The sequence below is a fragment of the Ptychodera flava genome, chromosome 1 (assembly GCF_041260155.1).
Source record: "Ptychodera flava strain L36383 chromosome 1, AS_Pfla_20210202, whole genome shotgun sequence".
NCBI lineage: Eukaryota > Metazoa > Hemichordata > Enteropneusta > Ptychoderidae > Ptychodera > Ptychodera flava.
The window spans coordinates 24,122,683-24,147,318 of record NC_091928.1 but is presented as its reverse complement, the minus strand read 5'-3'; the positions used below and the strand labels follow the sequence as shown (position 1 = coordinate 24,147,318).

Here is a 24,636-nt window from a genome sequence, read left to right as displayed (position 1 = left end):
TAATGTGCTTTCATGGCTACCGTCATTTTCGGCTTGATTAAGGTCAGAGTGTGAGCTCACTCCGGGAATTATGGGGTATGGCTCCTTCATCATCGGACTCTGAGGAGGTGTGAACTCGGGCGCAAGATCCGTCAGATGAGTTAAATTCTGACAGATGCATATAAGCCTTCTTTAACCTATTGGCGTGAATTATCTTTCTATAACTTCTGTCAATGTTCAAATGACGTAATTTGTAATCGACAGGGCCTACTTCATCTGATATGACATAAGGTTTTGTCAACTTTTGAACAATTTCTTATTGACACCTGGCTTTACGGATGGTTTATAGAGATAAACCGTATCACCTATCTTAAATTCCTGAGACCTCTAATATTGCTATTGTGGCATTTCTTCATGTCTTGTTGATACCTTTCGATATTTTCTTTAGCTAATTTATATGCAACACTCCGTTTGTCAGCAAGGTATTTCAAATGAGTGTCGATATTTCTAGTCCTTCCCTCAACGGGCTGGAGTTCGACATCCATGGGCAAGGTGGCCTCCCGGCCATACAACATGAAAAATGGGGACAGTCCCGTTGATTCCTTGGGACTAACTCGATACGCAAACAAAACAGAACTCAAATAGCGATTCCAATCCTTATGCCGACTATCCACGAACATTGACAGCATGTTGACCAAGACTTCATTAAATTTCTCTGTGAGGCCGTTGGTCTCGGGACGATATGGGCTAGAGTGCTTGCGCTCGATGTTAAAGTAACGACATGTCTCTCTCACGACTTGAGAAAGGAAATTGGAACCTTGGTCACTCAACAAAACCCTTGGACTGCCATAAGTAGCTATAACCTCATCAAACAGTATCCTAGCCACTGTCTCAGCCCAAGCATTTCGGAGGGGAAAGGCCAACGGAAACTTAGAAAAATAGTCAGTGAGGACCAAAATATATTTATGTCGTCGTATGAACGAGGCAGGGGACCAACGATATCCATTCCTAGCCGATCCCAAGGTCCCGAAACAGGAATCGGTAATAATTTAGCATTAGTAGGAGGGATGGCCTTCTTTCTGGTGTGGCAATGGGCACAAGTCTTACGTATAAATTGACATCTCTTGGCATCCTTTCCCAAAAATACCGTTGCCTTAGGACCCCTAATGTTTTAGAGTATCCCAGATGTCCCCCCAATACACAATCATGAGCTCGTTTAATTACATAATTTCGTAAAGACTTTGGAATTACAACTTGTCTTACACAATCTGTTTTGGTAACCGCTTTCCCAGTCGGTTTCCAATAGTGATACAAAACACCATCAACAACATCGTAATTAGGGGCCATATTGGTCACTTACGAGCCAACTTGTCATCAGCTGGTATTCATCTCTTTCCAAATAATTAAACAAATTAACTAAATAAGAATCACTCCTCTGTTGTGCCTTAACCTGAACTTCTACTCTAAATCTAATCTGTCGTTGGCAGAGTCTACGTGGGGATCTGAGTCAGTGATTGCCATCTGACTTTGAGAACCTTTACTATCTTGTTTAGATTCTGAGTCCAGGGTCCCGTATCCAGAAGTGAGGGAATTATCAAAGTCGGGGTTGGCAGATGGCTGTGTAATCAAAGTATTAATATCTAGGGGCTGGACAGGTTCGGTGTTGATAGCCTTATCAACTAGCGGGAATTGTACTTTAGGATTACACTTATATTCAGGGGCGTTTTCCAAATCACTTACATCAGATTTGTATCCCTCACATTGCTGATATGGCCTCCTTGACAACCTATTATCATTCATGTGTTTCTTGCCTGGCCTATAGATAATCTCATAGTCATACTGCTGCAAAGTCATTATCCAGTGACCAATTCGAGCACTGGGAATTTTCTGTTTGAACATGTAAGTGAGGTTATTATGATCAGTTACTATGACGATATGATTACTCCTTATGTATGGGTCACAATACCTAATTGCATGTATCACAGCAAGCGCCTCAAGCTCAGTAATGGAATAGTTCCTCTCATGACAATTCAAGCTTCGTCCCCCATACAAAATCACTCGTTCCACTCCATCTTGCCGCTGGGCTAACACAAACCCCAGAGCATGCGTGGAACTATCAGTGTATATCACAAAGTCATCCGTCAAATTAGGATACCCAAAATTGGTACCTCGCACAAGACCCTTTTCAATTCCTCAAAAGCCTCTTCACATTGGTGATTCCACTCGAAATTAACATCCTTTGTCAATAATTTGTGTAGGGGCCTAGCAATGATTGAGAAGTTTCTTATAAATTTACGGTAATAATTAGCCAGTCCCAAAAACGATTTAAGTTGAGTTACAGTGTGAGGACGGGGATAATTTTGTACAGCTTCTACTTTACTCGGGTCAACAGAGATTCCCTCCCTATTAATTATGTGCCCCAAAAATTTTACACTCTTGCGCATAAATTGGCATTTCCCTGGCTTTAACTTTAACCCAGCCTGCCGTAACCTGGATAGGACATCGTCGATGTGTTGGAGGTGTGACTCAAAGGTGTCGCTAAATATAATTATGTCATCAATGTAACACAGAACATATTTCCACATAACATTACGTAATACGTGCTGCATGGTACGTTGAAAACAACTTGGGCTATTTCGCAACCCCTGGGCAAGTCGTCTATATTGATATAACCCCTGATGTGTAACAAAAGCGGTTTTTGGCCTACTCTCTTCATCCAAATCTAATTGAAAAAACCCTGATTGTAAATCTAAAGTAGAAAAATACTGAGGTTTGTTTTTCCCCAACATTTCTAAGGACTCATCAGTTCTGGGCAAGGGAAATGAATCAGGAACCGTTAAATCATTTAGGGTCCGGAAGTCAGTACAGAAACGCCATGAATTATCCGGCTTTCGGACCAAAACGACCGGGCTTGAGAAAGGGGAGGTAGACGGCTCGATAATACCTTGTTCTAATAACTGACCAACCTGGCGCTCAAGTTCTACCCTCTTTTCCGGGGTAACTCGGTAAGGCTGGCGTCTAAACGGTACGGTACCCTCTTTCAACTTAATCTGATGTTTAATGATATCACAATGACCCAATCGGCCAGTAGAATCAACAAATGCATCTGAATTACGCAACAGTACATTTTGTAATCGTTCCCTTTGTTGTTCAGTGATATCTAACTCCTCCAATTTCAATTGACTTAACAGGTGATTGCATTCATAATCAGTCTGATTGGAAACACTTGAAAGATTACTAACAATAGGAGCATCCAAGGGGGTGATTGTACTTCCCTTAGGTAATGGAGAAAACATAGCAGCGACGGTATTCTTTCTAATTTTGACATCGGTGTCTAAAGTGTTGACAACTCTCATAGGAATATGCTTGGTACTGGAATATGCCAAGCCCTTGGCTGCCAAAATGCCAGGTGCTAACCTTGTTTTGGTTGTTGTTAAATGGCCAGAATACCGTCAGAGTAATGGTAGGGAGTTTTCACTGAAATCACCGTTTCGCATTTAGAAGGGATAACCACTTCGCTGCTTGTACGAAGGGGTACATTGGATTGCAATTTGATATTTCTTGAATTAAAATCAATCACTGCACCATAACGTTTCATGAAATCTAATCCCAAAATCAAATCATGATGTAATTTTTCAACCAAATTAATAAACAACAGCACTCGCTTATTGCCAACAAAAGCTGGTACTTTGATAAACCCGATTACATTAATTCTGTTTTTATCTGCTGTTTGTACATGACTATATCGAGATTTGTAAATTGGATAATTATGTAATGATGGAACGATATCTAACAATCTCATTGGTGCAACAGTAACATGAGCCCCGGTGTCAACTAAAGACTTAACAACTCTATTTGATATAGATACAGAAGTTAAATTTCCTTGAAAAATCGTGGACCCATTCTCATGAGAAAATTCACCCTCTAAATCATTAATAACCAAACTTTCGGCCATATCAATATCGAAACCTGCCCTTGAATCGGTCGACTTTGCCGCTTTAAATCCCCGATCGGGCCTTATTCGTTTAAATAACCCCTATTATTAGGGCATCTGCGGGCAATGTGCCCTTGTTCCCCACAGTTATAACATGTCCGAGTGTCAATGTTATTATTGGGACGATTACGTGGACAGTTAGGGGCACTCTGTCCTATTCGATAACAACGATTGCACTGTACCTGTGCATTCCTGACATCACGGCCTCCATAGGTGTTCATCGGACGTCCTTGGGCTCGGCTTCTCCATCTCTGATCGCTGTTCCCTTGATCCCGGGGTTTGAACTTTAACTCAGCCAAGTCTCTCTCGATGTCCTTCAAGTGCGCTATGATTTCCCGGTCGGACCGCACATCCTCAGCTTCCTGGGGAAGACTGGTCACCACTTCTGCCGTTTTGGCCTGCAAATAAGCGGTTGCAAAATCGCCCGGGGCTTTTCCGGCAACAAAAGTTTGGATTCGAGGCCTTAACCCATTTATAAAAAATGATAAAATTTCTCTATCCGTCTTCTGAGCCTTCTCAGCTTTCTCCTTTAATTGTGCAGCATACTGTTCAACGGTCTGGTTCGGCTGCTGCTTAAGTTGGAATAGCATTTGGTCATAAAGCCACAAAGGGCCGCACTTACCAAATCTATCCAAGAAGGCTTCGCCTAAGGTCTCCATATTGGCCTTGGTCTCATCAGGTTGGCTCCTATACCATCTTTCGGCCTCACCAGTCAGATATAACCCAACGCCTCGGAGTTGCTTCTCCTCGGGCCAACCACGGAACTGTACAAAGTCAGAGTACCGTTGCCACCATCTCCGAGCATTCTCCTTTTCCTCCCCTCGGAAAATTCCGGGTCCCATGCCAAAGGAACTATCATCGCTCGACTCTCGAATGGCATTGAGCTGGGTGTTGATGCCCCTTTGCCATGCAGTGAGTTCTGGTGCTTCCGCTGCTGGTGCTGGTACGTTCTCCATTCTATGATATCTACGTCCACTCCTTGTTGTCATATACCTCTATGAGCTTGCTTGTTACCCGTCGGATGTCTCCACCATATGATACTGACGTATCGTCTGCCTGGGGGAATGCGTGCGATGAGGTACTGGACGATCAACAAAGCAGAGGCTCACAAGGAGTTAGACTGGTATGAGGAGGGTTTATTGGCTTGATTTCACCATACAATGACGTGCCCAGCAGGATCGTGTTCTGCTCTTTCTCATAAATTCTCCTTAAATGAGCGAAACTACAATCTAATCATATTGATTTACTAAAATGGTCGTCCATTGGGCATAGATTGAAATATATTTCCATACAATGTTAAGGTCTGAAATTTACATCGAGTGATTGGTTTGCACTTAATTAAAGCCGGTTTTGTAACAGTCCTTGATTGTTCCTTAAGATATACTTTCTATTTAAAGCAAGATATCTCCAACAAGATAAATGTTTTGCTGAATCACTGATACTCCTTGAACTTTGTTCATTTTGAAGTCCGTTAAAGTGCAAGGTGATTGACCTATAACAATGACTAATAAGACTCCGTAGTCATTCGATACATAAGAGTAAATAAATATGAATATATCGATACATATAAGAGTAAATAAGTATGAATATAATAACTACATAATTCTTGCCTCGTAACACCCGTTTTACATTTTTTTCAGTGACTTCGAAAGGCATTATAGCCATGTTGAGTTTCAAATTTCAATGAAAATATAGGGTAGTTTGTTCCTATTAGTAAAAACTTTGCACAGTGACCCTTGGTTTACATTCTTGATTTGCTAAAACTTGAATGTAAAATTTCAAATATTTGGACTCTCAAACTGTTTCAATAGTTTTGCCTACTTATGAGTGCTCATTAGTGCCTTAATTGGCCTATTGTTCGGTGTATATGTGTTGGTAAAAATTGAATTGTTCGTGGTGGTAACCGAAGTTTGAACTGAAACTACTGATTTTTAGTCTTCAATAGGCGCACGGGCCGACTGAAGAACTTGAATAGTCACCGCAATGGCTTCCGTGGCGCCGTGATGTCGAAATCAATGTGGTCCACTGAGACTCTCGCAAACGTAAAATATCGCAATTCGTTTCCGACGGGCGCAAAAGATACTTCTAAACTGAAGAGAAACGGATTGATAGAGCTCGACAACCGTTTACAGTTACGGTAACAAGCTTAGACTCTATTTGAGAAAAAGCAGATTAGTGTTCGTTATGTAAATAAACTGCCCTCATTACTCGTACATCTCAACAGTTTGTGTGTTTCTCCCGATTTTCTCGCCATTTATGATCTTCGGAAGGGTATTTGATGTAAAATATAAAACATCTAGTCTCCTGCTTGATGCAAGTTCGTGAACATGAAGAAAAATCGCCCGGAAAGTCATATTAATGACCAATTTTTGTACGTATAGGGGTGTTTACACAATTCTTTGATTATCTCTCTTCCGATTTTGGCCTGACAAGCGTAACTTCAAAAGAAATTAGGTTGGAGTAGGGTGCACAGATCGGTCTGATTTTTACCAGGTCACAGTAGCAATACATATCTGTAAATGGTGTCTCAGAATTTCGGTAATATTTATGGAACAAGAGAAATTCTTGCTGAGGAGACCGAAAGCGGTAATTTATTCAAAAACCCAGAGTTGTTACTTTCACACCTTATTGTGCTGAAACAAAAGGGAATAGAAAAAATCTGGGACACCGTTTTTTCCCCAGAGTACTCAATTGCTGATTTCTGTTAAAAGATCTCAAGTCGCCATAGTCCTTGAACACCTATTTTTTTTTAGGTAAAAAAACTCAAAAACGCATATTTTTGAGAGAAATGGACACAGACACAGTGATTTTGGAAAATAAACATATTTTTCATAATGTTGAGATATAGGGCTAACAGAAAATATATAATGTGTAGGGTCCAAAAGTGAAATTTATTGAGAAAAAGTGAGTTTAAAATAAGTATCATCTAACGTGTGTCTCTACCTTAAAAGCAAAGGTTACATTTTAACTTTCGAGGTGCATACAACTTTAACCATTATTCCCACACTGTCATTCTGCGACGCACAAGTATGTGACACACGATATAGCTGCCAGTGGTATACACACGATATAGCTGCCAGTGGTATACACACGATATAGCTGCCAGTGGTATACACACGATATAGCTGCCAGTGGTTTTAATGAAAATTTGTTTTTATTACTTACAGTGCCATCAGAATGGGATATGTTACGGAGAAGTTACAACAGCAGTGATCGGAAAGAGTAACAATCCTGCCAGTAACTACTTGCCACCGATAACTCTTGACACCGGTGAAAATGGTCAGTTTTCCACCTGTCACGGTAGTGATGTTTCATCAACAAGAGTTCAAGACTTGCAAACTGCCAGCAAGATTACTAACAAGAACGAGGCTGCCGCGAGAGCAACGGAGTCACCATTGACAAGCAACCACCTGCACAATCCAGATAACATCTACGACATCATTTTCGAGGGATTGTTCGACCAGAAAGGCGGAGTTTTGTCTCATGAAGATTCTGACGTTCAGTTGCACATTCCAAGAGGGGCCATACCGTCTGGTCAGAAACAGCCAATCATCGTTAAAGTGAGTCTGAGAGTGAGCTATTTCAACGTCGGCCTCAAAGACGAACAGATACCTCTCACGCCTGTCGTTGAATGTCTCTCTCCCGGACTTGACAGCTTCCTCGATTATGTCACTGTAAAGCTTCCACATCGCGCCCTGCTGCCAGGAAAAGATGCGAAGTCATGGCGATTTCTGGTACACTACAACCAATCAATGAACCCGAGAGACAAGTCTTGGCTCGTGCTTGACCAGTCAGAACTTGGCAAGGAAAAACAACATCGTCAAACAGATGACATTTACATTCGATGAGAAATACGTCAACATTCAAACAAAACACTTCACAAAGTTCACCTGCTCCAGCTGCGGGAAGACACGACCAAAATTATCCTTTGACGCCGTGGCCTACGGAAAGTACGCACCTGAAACGACTGAGGTCACAGTCAAGGTCTACCTGTGCGATGACATTAAGGACACGCAAACTGCAGTTAGAAAAGCGGAAGGTGATGGGAACCCTAACTCAACTTTTGGCATTAGGGCCAAGAACGGGATGTGTGACTGGGAGATTTCGTGTCAAGGCAGTCCTGGGAAAGACTGGAAATGGCAGATTAACGAGAGGGACGGCCACTTTCCTCGTACACAGGTAGAACATACACTACTTTTATGATTCTCAAGAGAAAGAGGCATACATGATATGCTCTACACTATTGTGAGGGATGGAATTAACAAATAATAAAAAAATTACCTGTATTGAATTTCAAATGGCAGTCGTATCCTGTAATCACTGTTTGAAAAAAAAAACATATGAGGTGAATTTTTCAATCTTATCCAAACGGAATTTATCTCATTTCCCTCCACTGCCAATACAGTGAACGCACACCATCCTAGCATCAGGCTAGAAAATTACTGTACAATGTTTAATGCTCGAAAAATCCGTCCAAGAGGCGAAATCCGTCTTAAATATAACTTTAATCGCAATTATTTTTTTTAATATTATACTTATTATCATTTCAATTAAATTGATCGTGGCCTAGAGTTTAAATACATGTAAAAGTCTGACTGACTGAATAACATTCCATTCCAGGTGATACGCTCGGATGACATCGCCAGTTGTTGCTCTAGGAATCTTTCACCGTTTGCTGAGTTCGTGTTTGAGCCAAGGATGTCTTCCAAGTGGGAGCCACCGAACTATTTTGACGTTGTATTTACCTTGCAACAGCGCCCACCCAATGAAAAGAAACGAAAAGCAATGTCACTGGTGTCGAGGTCAATGTCAGTGAAATTCCCTGTAAACGAGGTAAAAAACTTTTTAAAAAAATTATCGGAACATCGAGGATATAGGCAAAGCTACATGTACCGTCATCTCTTTGTGTCATCAGGTATCAGAATGCATGTAACATGTATAATAATGACTATTGTTTGTTATGATAGGTGGTGCAGGCATTGATGTTATACCAATGTTCGATATAAGAAGACCCGAGAGCTTCGAAGTACTTCTTTTGAGTAATAAAATTAATTTGGCAAGATTTAGGTGATTTTTACAAATATCAAACTCTCCGCTAACTCTCCCCTTTAACAGGTACTGGCTTTGAACCAAGTCAAGCAATGTGATCCCTTGAAAAATCTAGGAGCCCTGGAGGACGCAGGTAAGTTGGTAACCTTTATTCAAGACGAACAAGAACTAGGGTCCAAATGAAATAACAGAAAGTCTATTTCAAAAATATCCTTAACAGCTACAACAACAACAACAACAGCAACAACAACAACAACAACAACAGCAGCAGCAATAATATGGGGCAACAACGTGACAATTAAATTAATAGATAAAAATCAGTGTTGTTGTTGTTGTTGTTGTTGTTATTGTTGTTATAATTAGTTCTACTTTTCAATAGCGCCTTCTCAAGTCAGCCAGTAATCCCTCGTCATTACAAATCACCATATATCGCTCTTCTTGAGTGAGGAAAAGAGACTTTGCTTTTCTCCTTAACAAATGGGATTGTACGTCTAGGTACGTTAAGGTTATTATTGAGAGAGAAAGAGAGAGAGAGGGGAGGGAGACAGACAGACAGACAGGCAGAGAGAGAGACAGACAGACAGGCAGACAGACAGACAGACAGGTACAAATTTGAATACGACAGAGAAGCGTATAGTGTGTTCCAAGTGAAACTTTTAATTCTTGAGATTTCTATCCGCTTGCTTGTTCTTAAAACCACAGAATGTGACGGTGCCGCCTTGGATAAAGTGTGCGAAGAGCTGAAAGTTGCCAGGGTTAGAGAACTAGTCCGTAGGCTGCTTGTAAATTACGACTGCAAGTGTGAAACATCCCTCGGCGACATCGAAGAGAGACACACAGATGCATATGAAAGGAAGTATCAGTTCATGCTGTACTGGCAGCAGGTTACGAGCTCCGGGGCTACCTATTCTCGTCTATGTACAGAACTCATCCACATGGAGATGCGAAACGTAGCCGAGGCTCTGGCAGAGCTTTGGCGCCGCAAAGTAGCAAAAACAACACCAAAAATTACTGCTGTGTAGATTCTGTACCTACATCATGCAAAAGGTGACCGTGATCTGACTATAGTTGCCCTTGAACATCGCCTCGCTGAATTTTTCGATTATGACCTTCTTTTGGCCACAGCCCCTACATATCTTTATGCATGATCTACATGTAGATTGCTTGGTCGATTTCAGTTACATTTTAACAAGTCAACTTATATGAACTTAGAACATTTCTATACATCTCAACATTTCAAGGAATTCATAATGAGACGAAGAGAACCTTTTGGACAGGTTTTGGACACTGAAAACAAGTCGACAAGTGAATACCAGTTCAGTGCTTGTAATGTAGACTCAATCTTAAACCTGATATAACCAATTACAATTGCCTCTGTAACCGTAGCGAAACTTACGCTAAGTCTGCTGTTTTTCTCTTAAAATCGCTTCAAGTTAAGTACCCTAATCATGGGTATCGTAGATTTCCAATAATACGTAAACTATTTTTCTTTCGTTTTCTCCATCGGAAGATCAATTCAAGGTTGTACATTATGAATAACGTTTCATTAGAACGCAGTTTCCTTTAAGTCGCTTTAACTTGACTACAAATATTTCTATTCAGTTTCAATTTCTAATTGATTCTCATAATTTTGCAAACAGGTATATGCTGTACTTTTAGTCGCAAAGTTGAAAAACTTTCTGTGTGGAAGAATTGTATCTTCCTACGATCATTTCTAGATCTCACGCACTACTTTGTATTGGGAATTGGAACATTTGCCGTACAAGTTAAAACGATAGACCAGGTTGAGCCACGAGTTTCATTGTCCGGCTGGCTTTACATTACAGTTTTTCTGTTGATTTGATGAGTTTTCATTATACTAACTGAACGGTGTGTGTCAATTTAAATAGAGACCAATTTTATAAAGATTTTACTGAGCACATAATCGATTTGGTTTTTTCGGATGATAAATCTCTTTGTGTGTTTTCCATAACAAATCAAGGAATTTCACTGGTCTCTGACTCGCCCGTTGTTTAACGGTTGGATAAATTGGGGTTTTAAATGTACAAGATCATTATTACAGTAAAGAGGATGTAATATCTTTTTTATTCTCATAATTTTGCAAATAGCAATGCTATAATAATTTCATTCGAAAAGATTAAACAATTTGTTTGTGGAAGATTGTATCTTCTAACGATCATGCAGGCATTATTTTGTATTGGCAATGGGAACATTTTTAATCGGTACTATTTAAAACAATAGACCAGGTTTGAGCAAAGAGTTTCAGTGTACAGCTGGCGATATGATAGTTTTTATATTGATTTAGATGTTGACTGTTCATTACACTAACTTCAAGTTATGTGTCAATTTTTATGAGGACTAATTTTGTAATGTTTTCAGTGAGCACATTATCAATTTGGTTGTTTTGGATGAGAAATATTTTGTGAGTTTTTCATTATAAATAAAGAAATTAAACACGTTATGTTTTTTGACTCTCGCATTGCTTATCAGGTGTGAATGAATACAGAATATTACGAAGTGAGGAAAACAACAGTATGACGTCAATGGTGTTGCAATTTTGTCATGGCGACCGTGCATGTGACACGGCTTGAGCCTGCGCTTTCACATAGATCGATATCACACACAGTAACCACCCATTACATACCCATACACAAACCTGGAATACTGGGGGATTCCTATCTACTCCACCTAATCAAATACGAGACAATTTCAGTGTTACATACAGTAGCTTTATCGCTGTCTACACAAGTTTATCCCAACTGTTTAGCACCTTTGGTGTACATGAAAGATATTGGACTGTGTACCAGACGCTCGGTATCAACTATCGGGAATCGATCACGGTCCGAGAAAGCACTCAATCTCTAGAAAGAATTTTTTTTGTGACCGAAAGTGCACTCGGCTTAGTTCTTCAGAATATAAATATGTATCGTATAATCGAAGAGTAATGTGTCAAAGTAAAATAATGATAATGACCCAGTGCCTACAGGGACAATACGAAAAAGCAAAAACTCAATAATTTTTTAGATTCTCTGCCCCAGTGTAGAAGTTCAAAAATGTTGATTTGCACCATTGTAAGGTTATGATTCCCACAATTCTGAAGAACGTGCTCATAGGACTGGATCGAAGTGAAATAATACTGCGATTTTGCGCCGCATAAAGCAACACTAAAATATTATGCAAATATTTTCTGTTACTATTTCATCATAGCATGGACGTACATGTAACAGCTATACTTACATAGTCGACTGCTGAGCATCAGCAGAATAGAGTCCAGCATTGTATGGATCTGTTCGCAAAACCAACACCGTGACTGAAATACACACCGGAGATTTGCGCTGAGGTTTACACAACAATTTACTTGACAGTGATCTTTCAATGCATAAGCCATCGTTTCTCTTCGAACTTTTTTTAAATAAAATCGAAGAAAAGCAATTGCAGTGTAAAGCGGTCAGATTTCAAATAAGTAAGCGCTTTTATCGACCGTTGGTGTATTTACGATGACGACAACATTGGTTTGTCTAGTGTTTTTATCGAAACAAACTCAAAAAGCTAGATTTTCTGGAGCTCTGTGTCCGTGTTGCTCTGTCTGAGGCATCTTGAATAATGAGGGTCGTCGCCATCTGCCTCCTTTCATATTACACCCTCCCCTTTAAATCGTATAAATTCTACCCCTTTAAATTGTATTAAACTTCGGTATACTATCCAGCTGCTTGGTGCGCTGTGACAGAAAAAAAACACACCAGGTCATAAAGGGCAATTATCAGGAATTGATTTAAGCAGTTATGAGCCTTTTAAGGCAGATTGTAGCAAGCTAACTCCTGCAATTCAAGAAACTGAAACAGAACAACCAGAGTCTTCTTATTACGAATGACACTAAATCAATATTTCTTTCCAACCATGATTAGTCTAGATGCTCTTTTTCGCCAGATTATGTACAAAATGTTAGATTACTGTTGTTCTTGTGTAATATCACAGGTGTGACGAATTTCACAATGTTTCTATCACAACAGGACGAATCTCAGTAATGGTTTTATCAGAATGCTGCTTTTTTGTCAAGAAAGCATCTCCGAAAAAGCTGCGGCATCTAATTAGATGTAAACCGGGTTGCCTTACTAATCGCCATTGTGTAGGCTTGTGCACGAGTTACCGAGTGTTTTCAAATTCATCATTTGAAAACTAAGGATGCTATTATAGCTGATCGCCAGTGGAACTTTTCTTGGCCAAAATTTCGACAAGCCATTAAAAGATTGAATACGTACGTCGAATAATGTGTACAGTTCACTTCTAGGAGAATGATTGCAAATAGCATGACCCGTTCACAGATTATAATTACATTTCACAAACACAGAGTAATTTACTTTGACGGTTACTGAAAGAATGGCAATAGATGCAAAGAACAGACGGAGAGAACTGTGTTTTATTTGTCAAAGCCCATGTTTACGCCATCATTTCAAATCTCCCCTCTCTATAAATCAACAGGAAGACTGACAGGTTCAACATCGTCAACAATTGGGATACCAAGGTCAAGTTACAGGAAATTATACGGGACAGGCTTGACTCTTTCTCTCCTCTGTACTTCAGTTTGGCGCATTGATGCACCTATCGTACGCGTTGATCTGTATTTCCATGGAATGTAATGCCAGGTGCCTCACCTTGAGAAACAACCCATTTGTTCACGAAACAAACATTAAGAACCGTTGTCTTTGGTGCATGTTCATGACAAGATGTCTGAACGGAGCTAATAAGCGAGCATGATTGCCAAACTAACGCCAACTGCAGTTAATCAATGCCGAATCCATCGTTTTGTTGCCATCGGCTACGCACTCGAATTCGACCCTTTGATACAAAGGGCTAACCAATATTGACGCTGTTGGTAGCGTGGGTGTGCGCGTATACGTGAGTGGATGTTGTAAAGTTACGCTATTTCGTCCACACAGACGAATCCCCTGAAAGGTAATGGTTCCGAGTTAGGCTTTAAGCTGCAACTAAGAAGGTAAGGTTACCACTGTCTGACTGTTGTGTTTGTATAGTTTGTCACTCAGATGAGAGCTAGGCCCTTAACCTTCTCTCTCTGTCCATTGTAGTGTGTTAGCAATCATTCACAGGTGACCATAACTTTTTCAGCTACCTGCAGACCGCTGCTCTGCTGGCTCGTCGACGTCCTTCCAAAGTTCACGCCCTGACCGCGCTGCATGACCGGCAAGGCATTTAATTTGCCCCTGGATTCCAAGGATGCCTCCCCATTCGATCAAAGAATATAATGATTTTTGTTTAACAGAATGTCAGCTGTTAGTAAAGGCTCTGAAAATGTGTGACTAGGTACATGAGAGGCTTGGCCGAAACTTTGTTCCATATGAATTGTGATCTTGTGATCAGAACAGCCTTATTAGAAAACAAGATCAAAGTTCGTTGATCATTGAGTCGGGGCAGCTGGGCTTAACAATGGAGTACAAAATTCACCAGCTGATATCGTCAAATTTCGCGCACCATTACCGTAAAGCATGCGCCAAATTCGGGAAAAAAACCTTCGAACTTATTATGGAGATATATATATGTGTCTAATCGAATCGTGGACATCTCACTCGGCAAACAAAGAAATCTCTGATACCACTCGCTGCAGTACACCAGTAATTTGCCAAAATGTCGCGTCACGGTAGACTGCCGTTGTACCTGTGATTTCGATACTAGGCAATCGACAAGTGCGTGTATGAGAGACGTCATCACTCAAACTGTACTTTCTCGGTCGCTTTATATGCCACCGTATTTACAGGTCTTGTGCTCTCATAAAGAAGCATAAATAATCGCATTGGGAGGTTCACTTATCAGGATGATTTGTTACGTTGTTATAGCTGCATTTTATTTAACATATATTGTCACTGATTACGTTATGCATTGTTAATCAGGGATGTTTGATGCGAAGAACTTCAGAGAAACGCTTGATAAAATTCATGGATCATCTCCCACAAAATACTTTTGTATCCCTGTAGTCCTTTTGTTTGTTTGTTATTTTTATTTTGAAAGCTAAATTATCAAAAAGAAAACACATTATCATACACCGATTCATGGCCTTGCCGAAGCAAATGTTTCATCGTTTGTTCAGCACGCCCTCACAATCGTGATCTTTCATTCTGGTATTATTAATGTTTTGTAAAGCATAAAAATGTTTACGAATTTGCAATAAGAAAAAGTTGAAATTGTTTTCGATTTCTATAATTAATTACTTTGGCATGTTATGTAAACTCAGGCTTCAATAAAAACGGCTCCGAGAATTAGTAACAATTAAAGAGGCAATTCTCTAGTTCTCGCATCAGTTGTTGACTCTGAGTATTAACATGGTGTTAGCCTATTGCCTGCCTTTGAATTTTGTATCATTTTGACCAGTTCAATTTTAAATAAATTTAAAATGGCCTGTCCCTTTAAGATAGACTGCGCCATGGGGATAGAATGATGTTTTGACTCTAAAGTTCACAATTCTTTTCTAACCTACCACTTTTGGGGGTATATTTCAAAATTCCTGGAGTATGATAAGTTTTACCGTCATTGTTTTCGAAAATGGTAAATTTTATTTTTTCCCCATGGAGTTAATTTTGAATTTCAAATATCGGTAAATGTTAGGTAATTTGTTTCTCTAGTACCAAACATTGCAGGGTGACACGCCTGATTTTTATTCTTGATTTTGTATGAGAATGGTTGAAAGTTTCATTGAGGAAAGTTCTGAGCAAAAGTTTATTACTTGTCTTCCTCTTTCAAGGTGCATACTACCCAAATGAGAGGGCGGAGTTTAGGCCATGAAGGATGGAGGGAACTTTAACGACAACTTTAAAAAGTAATAAAATGCCATGTGTAAATTGGCGGTTAGAATATTTTATAAATAATTTTTACAAACTTTTAAGTTCAACGATTTCCTCTCACCGACATTGGTGTATTTTGTGTTTGTTTACAGCCAACGTTTTTCAAATTCTGATGTTGTAATTTGAACAGGAAGTACTTCCGATCGGTAAGTGAAGTTCAAGCAAGGCTGCATTGCAATTACAGTGCAAGATCACCAGGAACAAACATTTAAAATACCAAAGATTTCGCAAGATGTGCCCAAAACTCAAGGAAAACTTAATAGAAGCTTTGTCCTAATATTATTAGGGTAAATAGCTTAAGGGAATCTGGCAATTCAAACCTCGCATGTAATAAGTAGGCTTCGACTAAACTTCAAAATATAAATGAGGAAATGGATCAAACTGCCCACGTATCATGCAAGAACTCTTAGGAACACAGACAAGGGTTTCATAATCTCTGTACAGTAACATTACTGCTGATTCCATTATTTCCGTGTTCATGTAGAGATGAGAACTTCGGCAAAATAGCCCTGAAATTCCGATGAAATTAACAAGCCGACACGCCATAGACCCTGATGGATACAGACACACGTGTAGATATACTACACATATACACATGTGCATGTATTACCTAATACCGGTACATACCTACCTACCTACCTACTTAGCTACCTACCTACCTACACACACAATTATACATACATAATACAGACGTACATACATACATACATACATACATACATACATACATACATACATACATACATACATACATACATACATACATACATACATACATACATACATACATACATACATACATACATACATACATACATACATACATACATACATACATACATACATACATACATACATACATACATACATACATACATACATACATACATACATACATACATACATACATACATACATACATACATACATACATACATACATACATACATACATACATACATACATACATACATACATACATACATACATACATACATACATCTGCAAAAGAAAAACCTTGATAATCACAGGAATATGTGTGTTGACAATCCAATGACTATATTTGTTGATGATTATTCCCTAAAAAGTATCAAATTTTCTTGCAGTAACATGTCGGAGAAGAAGAGTATAAATATGCAAGTGGTAGAACCACTGATTGAGAAACTGCAAAACGGAAAGGCCAATGAAGATACTGGACAACCACAATCATCGGACAATAATTTTGATACTACTTGTGGAATCTTTAATTTCAGGCCAAGATGGCTCCAGCGATTTGCGACCATAAAAGTAATGTTTACATTATTAGCACTTACCGTCTTATCGTTTTCTCTTGCTATGAGCGTGACGATAGTAGGTATAACGAGTTTACAGAAACGGTATGGTTTATCTAGCAGTTTCATTGGCCTGTATCACACAATGAAGGATATTGCAGAAATTATATCTGTGATTGTCGTGACATATTTTGGCGGGAGACCGAACAGTCATAAACCACGTTGGATCGCCGGAGGACTAGCCCTATGTTCTTTGGCTTTCTTATTGAAAGCATCGACTCAATTCGTTTCGGATCCCTTTGACTACGAATCTCTCCGATTTGGTGCGAACGTCAGCGCCGAGATGGAAGTCTGCGAGCCAGAGAGAGACTTGGATGAAGTCAGGCAATTTCAATATGGCGACTCTGACGCCTGCAACGACAACTTTCTGTCGTCCATCATTCCAAAGGGTTCAGAAGGAGTCTTACTTCTGATACTCGGTAATATGCTTCTCGGACTCGGTAACACTCCGATGTTCACGCTTGCCATAGCATACATTGATGACAATGTGCCTAAAGAAAAATCACCAATGTACACAGGTAAGGTTCTGATCTTAAGAGACAAAAAGTTTTCGGCAATGTTTTAGGCTGGAAAAAGTGTCGCGGGGCCTGTGAAAAGTTTACCCAAACATCCGCCCTATTCAGGAAAGGAGAGGGAGCAAAGCGACGGAGGGAGTGAGACAGAAAAACTGAGACAGGCACACAGAGACAGACACACAGATCAGGAGACAGTGCCACATACGAGGTACAGGTCACGTTGATAAATTCAGAGTTGTCCTATTATCTGGATAAGAATGGACTTCATATTTAAGTCAACTTTTTATCTTGATGGCGCTAAAGAGTTAACATACTTAAGTGTGAGTTGGATACTCATCGATATCTTTTGGGGGTTTTTCGCTTTTAACTTTCTACAGAGTAAAGTTTTCAAAACTTGGTTGTCATCAGGCCAAGGCTATCGTACCTATTGTCGATACAATCTGATGGTACAATGTACCTCAGGGACAGATATTCGACTTAATACTACTTGTTAAGTTCATTTTGATGCTCATGGAGTGAATAAGGTTTCACCTGTTTATTGTTACGAAATCGAAAACTTCATTTCCCCAAGAATCAACACACGGAAGTCGGCCGTTTTGAAATTCAACTGTCGGTAAACATTTGGTAATTTGTTTCTCTAGTGCCAAATTGTGCACGATGACCCCTGATTTGTATTCCTTATTAAAATAATAGTTTTCAGTTTCCTAGGGAAAGTGGGGTAAAAGTTTAAGTCTCTCGATTTTGGGGTGCACACTACCTTAATCATTCTATAGAGCATTCAAAATCATAATTGAAAATTGTTATTTAAAAATAAATGCACAATTCTTACTTCCTATTTGTGGCAGGGACTTTCTTTTCAATTTTTGGTATTGGACCAATCGTTGGAATGCCTATGGCTTCGTACTTTATAAATCTTTACGTCGACTTTTACCGAGTTGACCCGGCAGACGTGGACCTACACCCCAGTGATCCACGCTGGGTTGGTGCATGGTGGCTGGGCTACCTACTGCTATCCGTACCTATCATGATTCTGGCGTTCCTGGTTAGCTTTGTCCCGAAACGCATGCCGGTGAAAACTGGTTCCCCTAGCCCCGAAGAAAAGGTTTTAAAGGAGAGAAACCAGGTCAGAGTGCTGTTCAAGTGCCGGTGAAAACTGGTTCCCCTAGCTCCAAAGAAAAGATTTTACAGGAGAAACCGCGTCAGAGTGCCGTTCAAGATAATAAGACGGCAAAACGAAAGTTGAAAGGTAGGTTTATGCATATGCTAACCTTATATTATTGAATGTTTCAGCAAATAAACTGAAATTAATTATTTGAAATTAATTCAGAGAAGGGACGTTTTTACCCGTGTATTAAAGTGTTTTTTTAAGATTTACATCCCAGTATCCGAGTATGCATCCGTATTTACAAATAATGCAAAATAAAAAAATAAATTACTCAGGTAGCTGCTGCTATACGTAAAAGTAACTTTCTTCTCAGAGCTGCGTTGCGCGCTATTTATACACAGAATGTATGTATGTATGTATGTATGTATGTATGTATGTATGTATGTATGTATGTATGTATGTATGTATGTATGTATGTATGTATGTATGTATGTATGTATGTATGTATGTATGTATGTATGTATGTATGTATGTATGTATGTATGTATGTATGTATGTATGTATGTATGTATGTATGTATGTATGTATGTATGTATGTATGTATGTATGTATGTATGTATGTATGTATGTATGTATGTATGTATGTATGTATGTATGTATGTATGTATGTATGTATGTATGTATGTGTGTATGTACGTATGTATGTACGTATGTATGTATGTGTGTGTATGTAAGTATGTATGTATGTATGTATGTATGTATGTATGTATGTATGTATGTATGTATGTATGTATGTATGTATGTATGTATGTATGTATGTATGTATGTATGTATGTATGTATGTATGTATGTATCTATGTATCTATCTATCTATCTATCTATCTATCTATCTATCTATCTATCTATCTATCTATCTATCTATCTATCTATCTATCTATCTATCTATCTATCTATCTATCTATCTATCTATCTATCTATCTATTTATCTATCTGTCTTTCTACCTATCTATCTATCTATCTGTCTATTATCTATCTATCTATCTATCTATCTATCTATCTATCTATCTATCTATCTATCTATCTATCTATCTATCTATCTATCTATCTATCTATCTATCTATCTATCTATCTATCTATCTATCTATCTATCTATCTATCTATCTATCTATCTATCTATCTATCTATCTATATGTGTATCTATGTAAAACTATCTATTTATGTATCTACGTGTAAAATTGATGTACATGTATCTAACGCAAGTATCCAATATACGCTTTCTGTACTATTTTCAATCTTTAAGAAGTTTACCTGCCAAGATACCTGCGTCTTTGTGTATTGGTGATCTAATCTATCTTCTTTATTTCAACCAACCGTACTGTGATATCATCAAGTACCCTATAGAAAGATCCTTTTTAGAATCCATGTAATTATATATAACATAATACAATTTGGAACATTTTAGAATTTCCAAAGGCGCTGGGGAGAATATGCTCGAACGTGACCCTGATGGCAGTAATTTTCGCACGGGCAGCCATGATGGCGAACCAGGGCGCTATCACGTTCATTGTCAAGTTCACAGAAGAACAGTTTCGCGTCACCACGACTATATCAGGCATTGTTAGTAAGTTCACCTTGGTATCATGATTTTTGTTCGAGATAATTACAAAAACCCCTTTTGCAATTATAGTAATTTTCTAGCTTTTCCAGACTGAACCAATAATCACAAAAAAAAATTTTTCTATTTTGTCTTGCGTCGATTATGAGTTTAGCTGCGCGACACATAAGAACGGAATAAGACCGAATCATCCCGACTGATGAATACACTCTTTTACTGTTTTCGAAGGGCAAACATAGTTGGAGGTTACCACGTCACATATAATTATATCCTTAAGGTAATATGCGCCTCGAAAGTGAAAGACTTAAACTTTTGCTCAAACTTTCTTCAATGAAACTTACGACTATTTTCTTACCAAAGCAAGAATAAAGATCAGGGGTCATCTTGCAAAATTTGGTTCTAGCGAGACAAATATCTAAGATTTCGCGATATTTCAAATTCAAAATGGCCGCCATCGCTATGTTAACTCTATGGGGAAACATAAATTTTTCGATTTTTGATAAACTTGAGCCGTAAAAACATTTCTTTCACCAAGAGCTTTAAAAAGAGCCCCCCACAAGTGGTAGATCAGAAGGGAATTGATAAAATTTAAAAGCCCGAATTTCTGTCCCCGAGGCTCGCTCTACCTTAATTAAGGATTTCAACGACAACGCCGGCTTTGATTGGAGGGGATAGATACGAGAATAACCAGGAACAGGGATTTACCAGTGTGCGGATATATCTTAAATCGACGTCTAGCAATGCCGTACCGTTTTTATTGTTTTAATTGACAGAGGAAGTGTTACGACTGTGGTTTGTGAAATAATGAAGTATTTTGGTTTCATTTGCAGTTGCAAGCATGATTTTCAGCGCTTGTTTAGGATTTTTCATCGGCGGTATCATTTTGCGGCGATGGAAACCAAGTCTGATTAAAATGGCGGCCTTCATGGTAGTCGTTGACATTTTCTCACTGTTTGCTCCCATGGTGCAAATGTGGCTGGGGTGCGACACTGCCGTATTCGCTGGAATCACCGAGCCGTATGTCGGAAGGTGAGAAACCCTTTCAATCTGAACTATGGTATTGTCAAAGTTGGGGTCATAGGGTCATATGTAGAGAAGGACAGTCGAACAAAATCAATGACGAGATACATTACACCGAGATTGGAGGATAAAACTGCGACAGACAAACAGACAGACATAATTTTAAAGCTAGACGCAGATACATCCACGGTTCCATACAGACTTGGAGCGAATGATTATACGTTTAGGCCAAGAAAAATGAAAAGTTTGTTTCTCATCCTAGACATATTGCAAAAATGATGCGGTGACGCGGTTTTTTTTCCTCTCAATTTTTTTTTTATTTTCCAACCAAAAAGAACGCGCAAAAATCATGAAAACAACATAGGAATGCACACGGAGATAAATGCACAGCAGTGTTGCTATAGTATTTTTGTATAGCAACAGTTCTGTGGTTTGACTTTTAGTGCAGCAAAGCACAGTTTTGACCGCTTAATATAACAGTGACATATGTGTACAGTTCTGAATGGAATGTTAGTGTCAGTTATTTTGTTTACAGTTCTGTTTTATCCCACACTGTGTTATGTATCATTGTTGCGTATTTTTGAGGTTTTTTTTTGGGGGGGGTTTCAATTTGTTTTCCTCGTGAGTAGTAAAAACAAGGTTGACGCGGCGGATCTGAATTGACGTGTGCGAGGTTGAGAAACATACGTTTATTTTTCTTGGCCTTAGTTGAAAACACAAAGACACAGAAAAAATAACGAGAGACCCCAGGTGTTTAAGGCTGGTCCTTTCTCCATCTTTCACCATTACAGAAAAAATATACTATGTTGCAATTGTCAATCACTTTTAAATCTAATCAAGGAATCGTGTTCCAAAATGTGACAGGGGAAAACCAAGACGCTGTGCACATCATGCCTTCAAAATAGTAAATAAACGAGCAAGAGCTGGAACAAGAATCGACAGAGTATCTATGTGACTTATTTTGAGTTTGTTTTTTTAAAAAAGAATAATTTGAGATACAAGTGCAAACAGGCAAAAAGATGATATAGTGTGAGTTGATCGTTTCAACACATCTTATTATGACCTGTCATGTGGTTTATTTGTTGATGGCTAGCTAGTAAATGGGATTTATTTGATAGATGGAAATGGTCGTTGCTGTAGGTAGCGATGCCCCCGTTCATCTTCAATATAACACATTCCTATGTTATCTATCTTTCCTATTATCAGCACCTTGGACGTACCTGCCTATGACATCGAAGGCCTCAACTCGACCTGCAATGCAATGTGCGCATGCTCAGGACATTACAAGCCGATGTGTGGCTCAGATAACGTTACGTATTATTCACCGTGTCACGCAGGTTGCAAGATTGCAAAGGACGCTCAGGTAATCTCTGTGACAGCTAAAAAGTTCCATGACCCTATACTGCAGTCAATGTTCCGAGTCTTTCGCTATTCATAAAATCGAGATTTCTCATAAATATATGTTTCAACTGTTTGATTAAACTTTTCACGATATAATTATCATGACAGTTGTGCTCTGATGATGAATATTTCTATTTACTGGTCTTACGACATTTATTTTCGCAGCGAAACAAAAATGTAATTAACCTTTAAACAACTCATTACACTTATCAACATTGTAAAGGAAAGCAAACAAATGTGTTCACAAAACAGGTAGTCCTGAGCATTTTTCGTCAGGCGGACCGGCGTTATTCATCTTATCAACTGTTGGAGTAAAAAAACAGAACAGTCCCGGGAAATATTTTATCATATCGGTCTGGGGGAGTATCTTTTCTCTTCGGTTAACAAATTGTAGAAAAGGTCAGCGGAGTTTACCGAGGTGGAAGGCAAAATCATGTTGCGAGGAGAATTGAAGGCGACTGGGAGACTTATAATGGGCATGGACAGGGGTTTCGTGGCGGGGAGTTGCATGCAAAATAATGGACAAGACAGGGGATGTTTCTTGTTAGCAGGAGGAAAGCTAGAAAAGAGTTCACTTTCTCAGAGAGAAATCAGTTTTGTTCAAAATGAATACTACGATTTAAGGTAAAACACTACGGTTGCGATGTTTTTCGAAGTCAGACACTTGGCTTGTCCTAATTACAAGAACGAAATGAAATGTTCTTAATCTCAAAAGTTCTCTTACCTCAGCTTTTAAGCAAGTTCTTTTGATAAATCGTGAATGACCGCTAAATAATTAACAAAGCGAAGTTCTTAAGATCTTCCTGAAACGATCTCGAAAGAGCACTGTCAGAGAAACCAATTCAAAAATCAACAACATTTATAGGACATTGTAATTTTCCCCTTTTCACATGAATACATACATTTGAAGGTATTTTAGATTCTTTTCCTTGGAATAGTAACAATATGCAAGAAAAGTCCGTGTCACAGTCTTCTGGAATCTTTTGAATTTACAACTCACAATAATTTGCTGAAAATCAGAATAAGGTTGTATAGGCCCGTTATTCATAGTCGTGCCTGAAGTTAGTATAAGCCTCAAGTCGAAAGTGACAAGATTCTTGCTCAAACTCAACTCAATGAAACTATCAACCTTTCTCTTCCCAAATCAAGATTGATAATCCGGAGTCACCGTGCAAAATTTGGTACTGAAGTATTACCTAACATTTACCAATGTTCGAAATTCAAAATGTCAGGCATCCCTGTATTGACTCGATGAGGAAAATAAAATGTCCGATTTTTCGAAAAACTAAATCGGTGATGATTTAGATCTTTAAAATGAGTTAACACAAGTAGTAGATCAGTGGAGAATAAGTAACTTTGAGAGTCCGAATATCTGTCCCCATCTGGCAGCCAAAAAAAACCCCCAAAAGACTACTTGGAGGCGAATCAATGAGGGACATATCTCGCAAATCCCCTTGCCTGACTCACATTTTGCGCTTCCACTGTTGCAGAAAATTTCATGCGGTTTCAATGCCGATGATTAAACCTTTTTTTTTAAATTGATCTATTGACTTGAAGTTTCGTTTTAAATATTTTTAACTTTCAGGTGTTGCAAGAAATACCGGTTAAAGTCCCCGATTATTGATTTGGACCATTACTTCGATAAAGCCGTCTTTGAAAGAGAAAAATGTGCACTTATGAACCTCTTTAAAATTTCAACACATTTTTCTGCTAATTCTCTGCTAAAAATTGAAACCAAATGCAAACATGCATGCGTAAGCATATTTTTAGAGAGAC

At 38.8% G+C, this 24,636-nt stretch overlaps 2 protein-coding genes across 2 annotated transcripts in view; both read left to right on the top strand.

Annotated features, from left to right (window-relative positions):
- The first annotated feature begins 7,168 nt into the window (after nt 1–7,168).
- On the top strand, nt 7,169–11,490 carry LOC139133473 (uncharacterized). Its single transcript, XM_070700086.1, has 4 exons — nt 7,169–8,152; nt 8,594–8,806; nt 9,089–9,155; nt 9,725–11,490. The coding sequence occupies exons 1-4, from the start codon at nt 7,802–7,804 to the stop codon at nt 10,042–10,044; spliced, it is 951 nt and encodes a 316-aa protein (XP_070556187.1). The 5' UTR covers nt 7,169–7,801; the 3' UTR covers nt 10,045–11,490.
- A 2,241-nt stretch (nt 11,491–13,731) lies between these two features.
- Nucleotides 13,732–24,636, top strand: part of LOC139143593 (solute carrier organic anion transporter family member 2A1-like) — a 16,063-nt gene continuing 5,158 nt past the window's right edge. Inside the window, exons 1-7 of the mRNA XM_070714053.1 lie at nt 13,732–14,015; nt 16,980–17,722; nt 18,565–18,865; nt 20,125–20,162; nt 20,287–20,445; nt 21,270–21,468; nt 22,666–22,822. Of these exons, the coding sequence (XP_070570154.1) occupies nt 16,984–17,722; nt 18,565–18,865; nt 20,125–20,162; nt 20,287–20,445; nt 21,270–21,468; nt 22,666–22,822 (1,593 nt within the window). The 5' untranslated portion in view covers nt 13,732–14,015; nt 16,980–16,983. The remainder of the gene's footprint in view (nt 14,016–16,979; nt 17,723–18,564; nt 18,866–20,124; nt 20,163–20,286; nt 20,446–21,269; nt 21,469–22,665; nt 22,823–24,636) is intronic.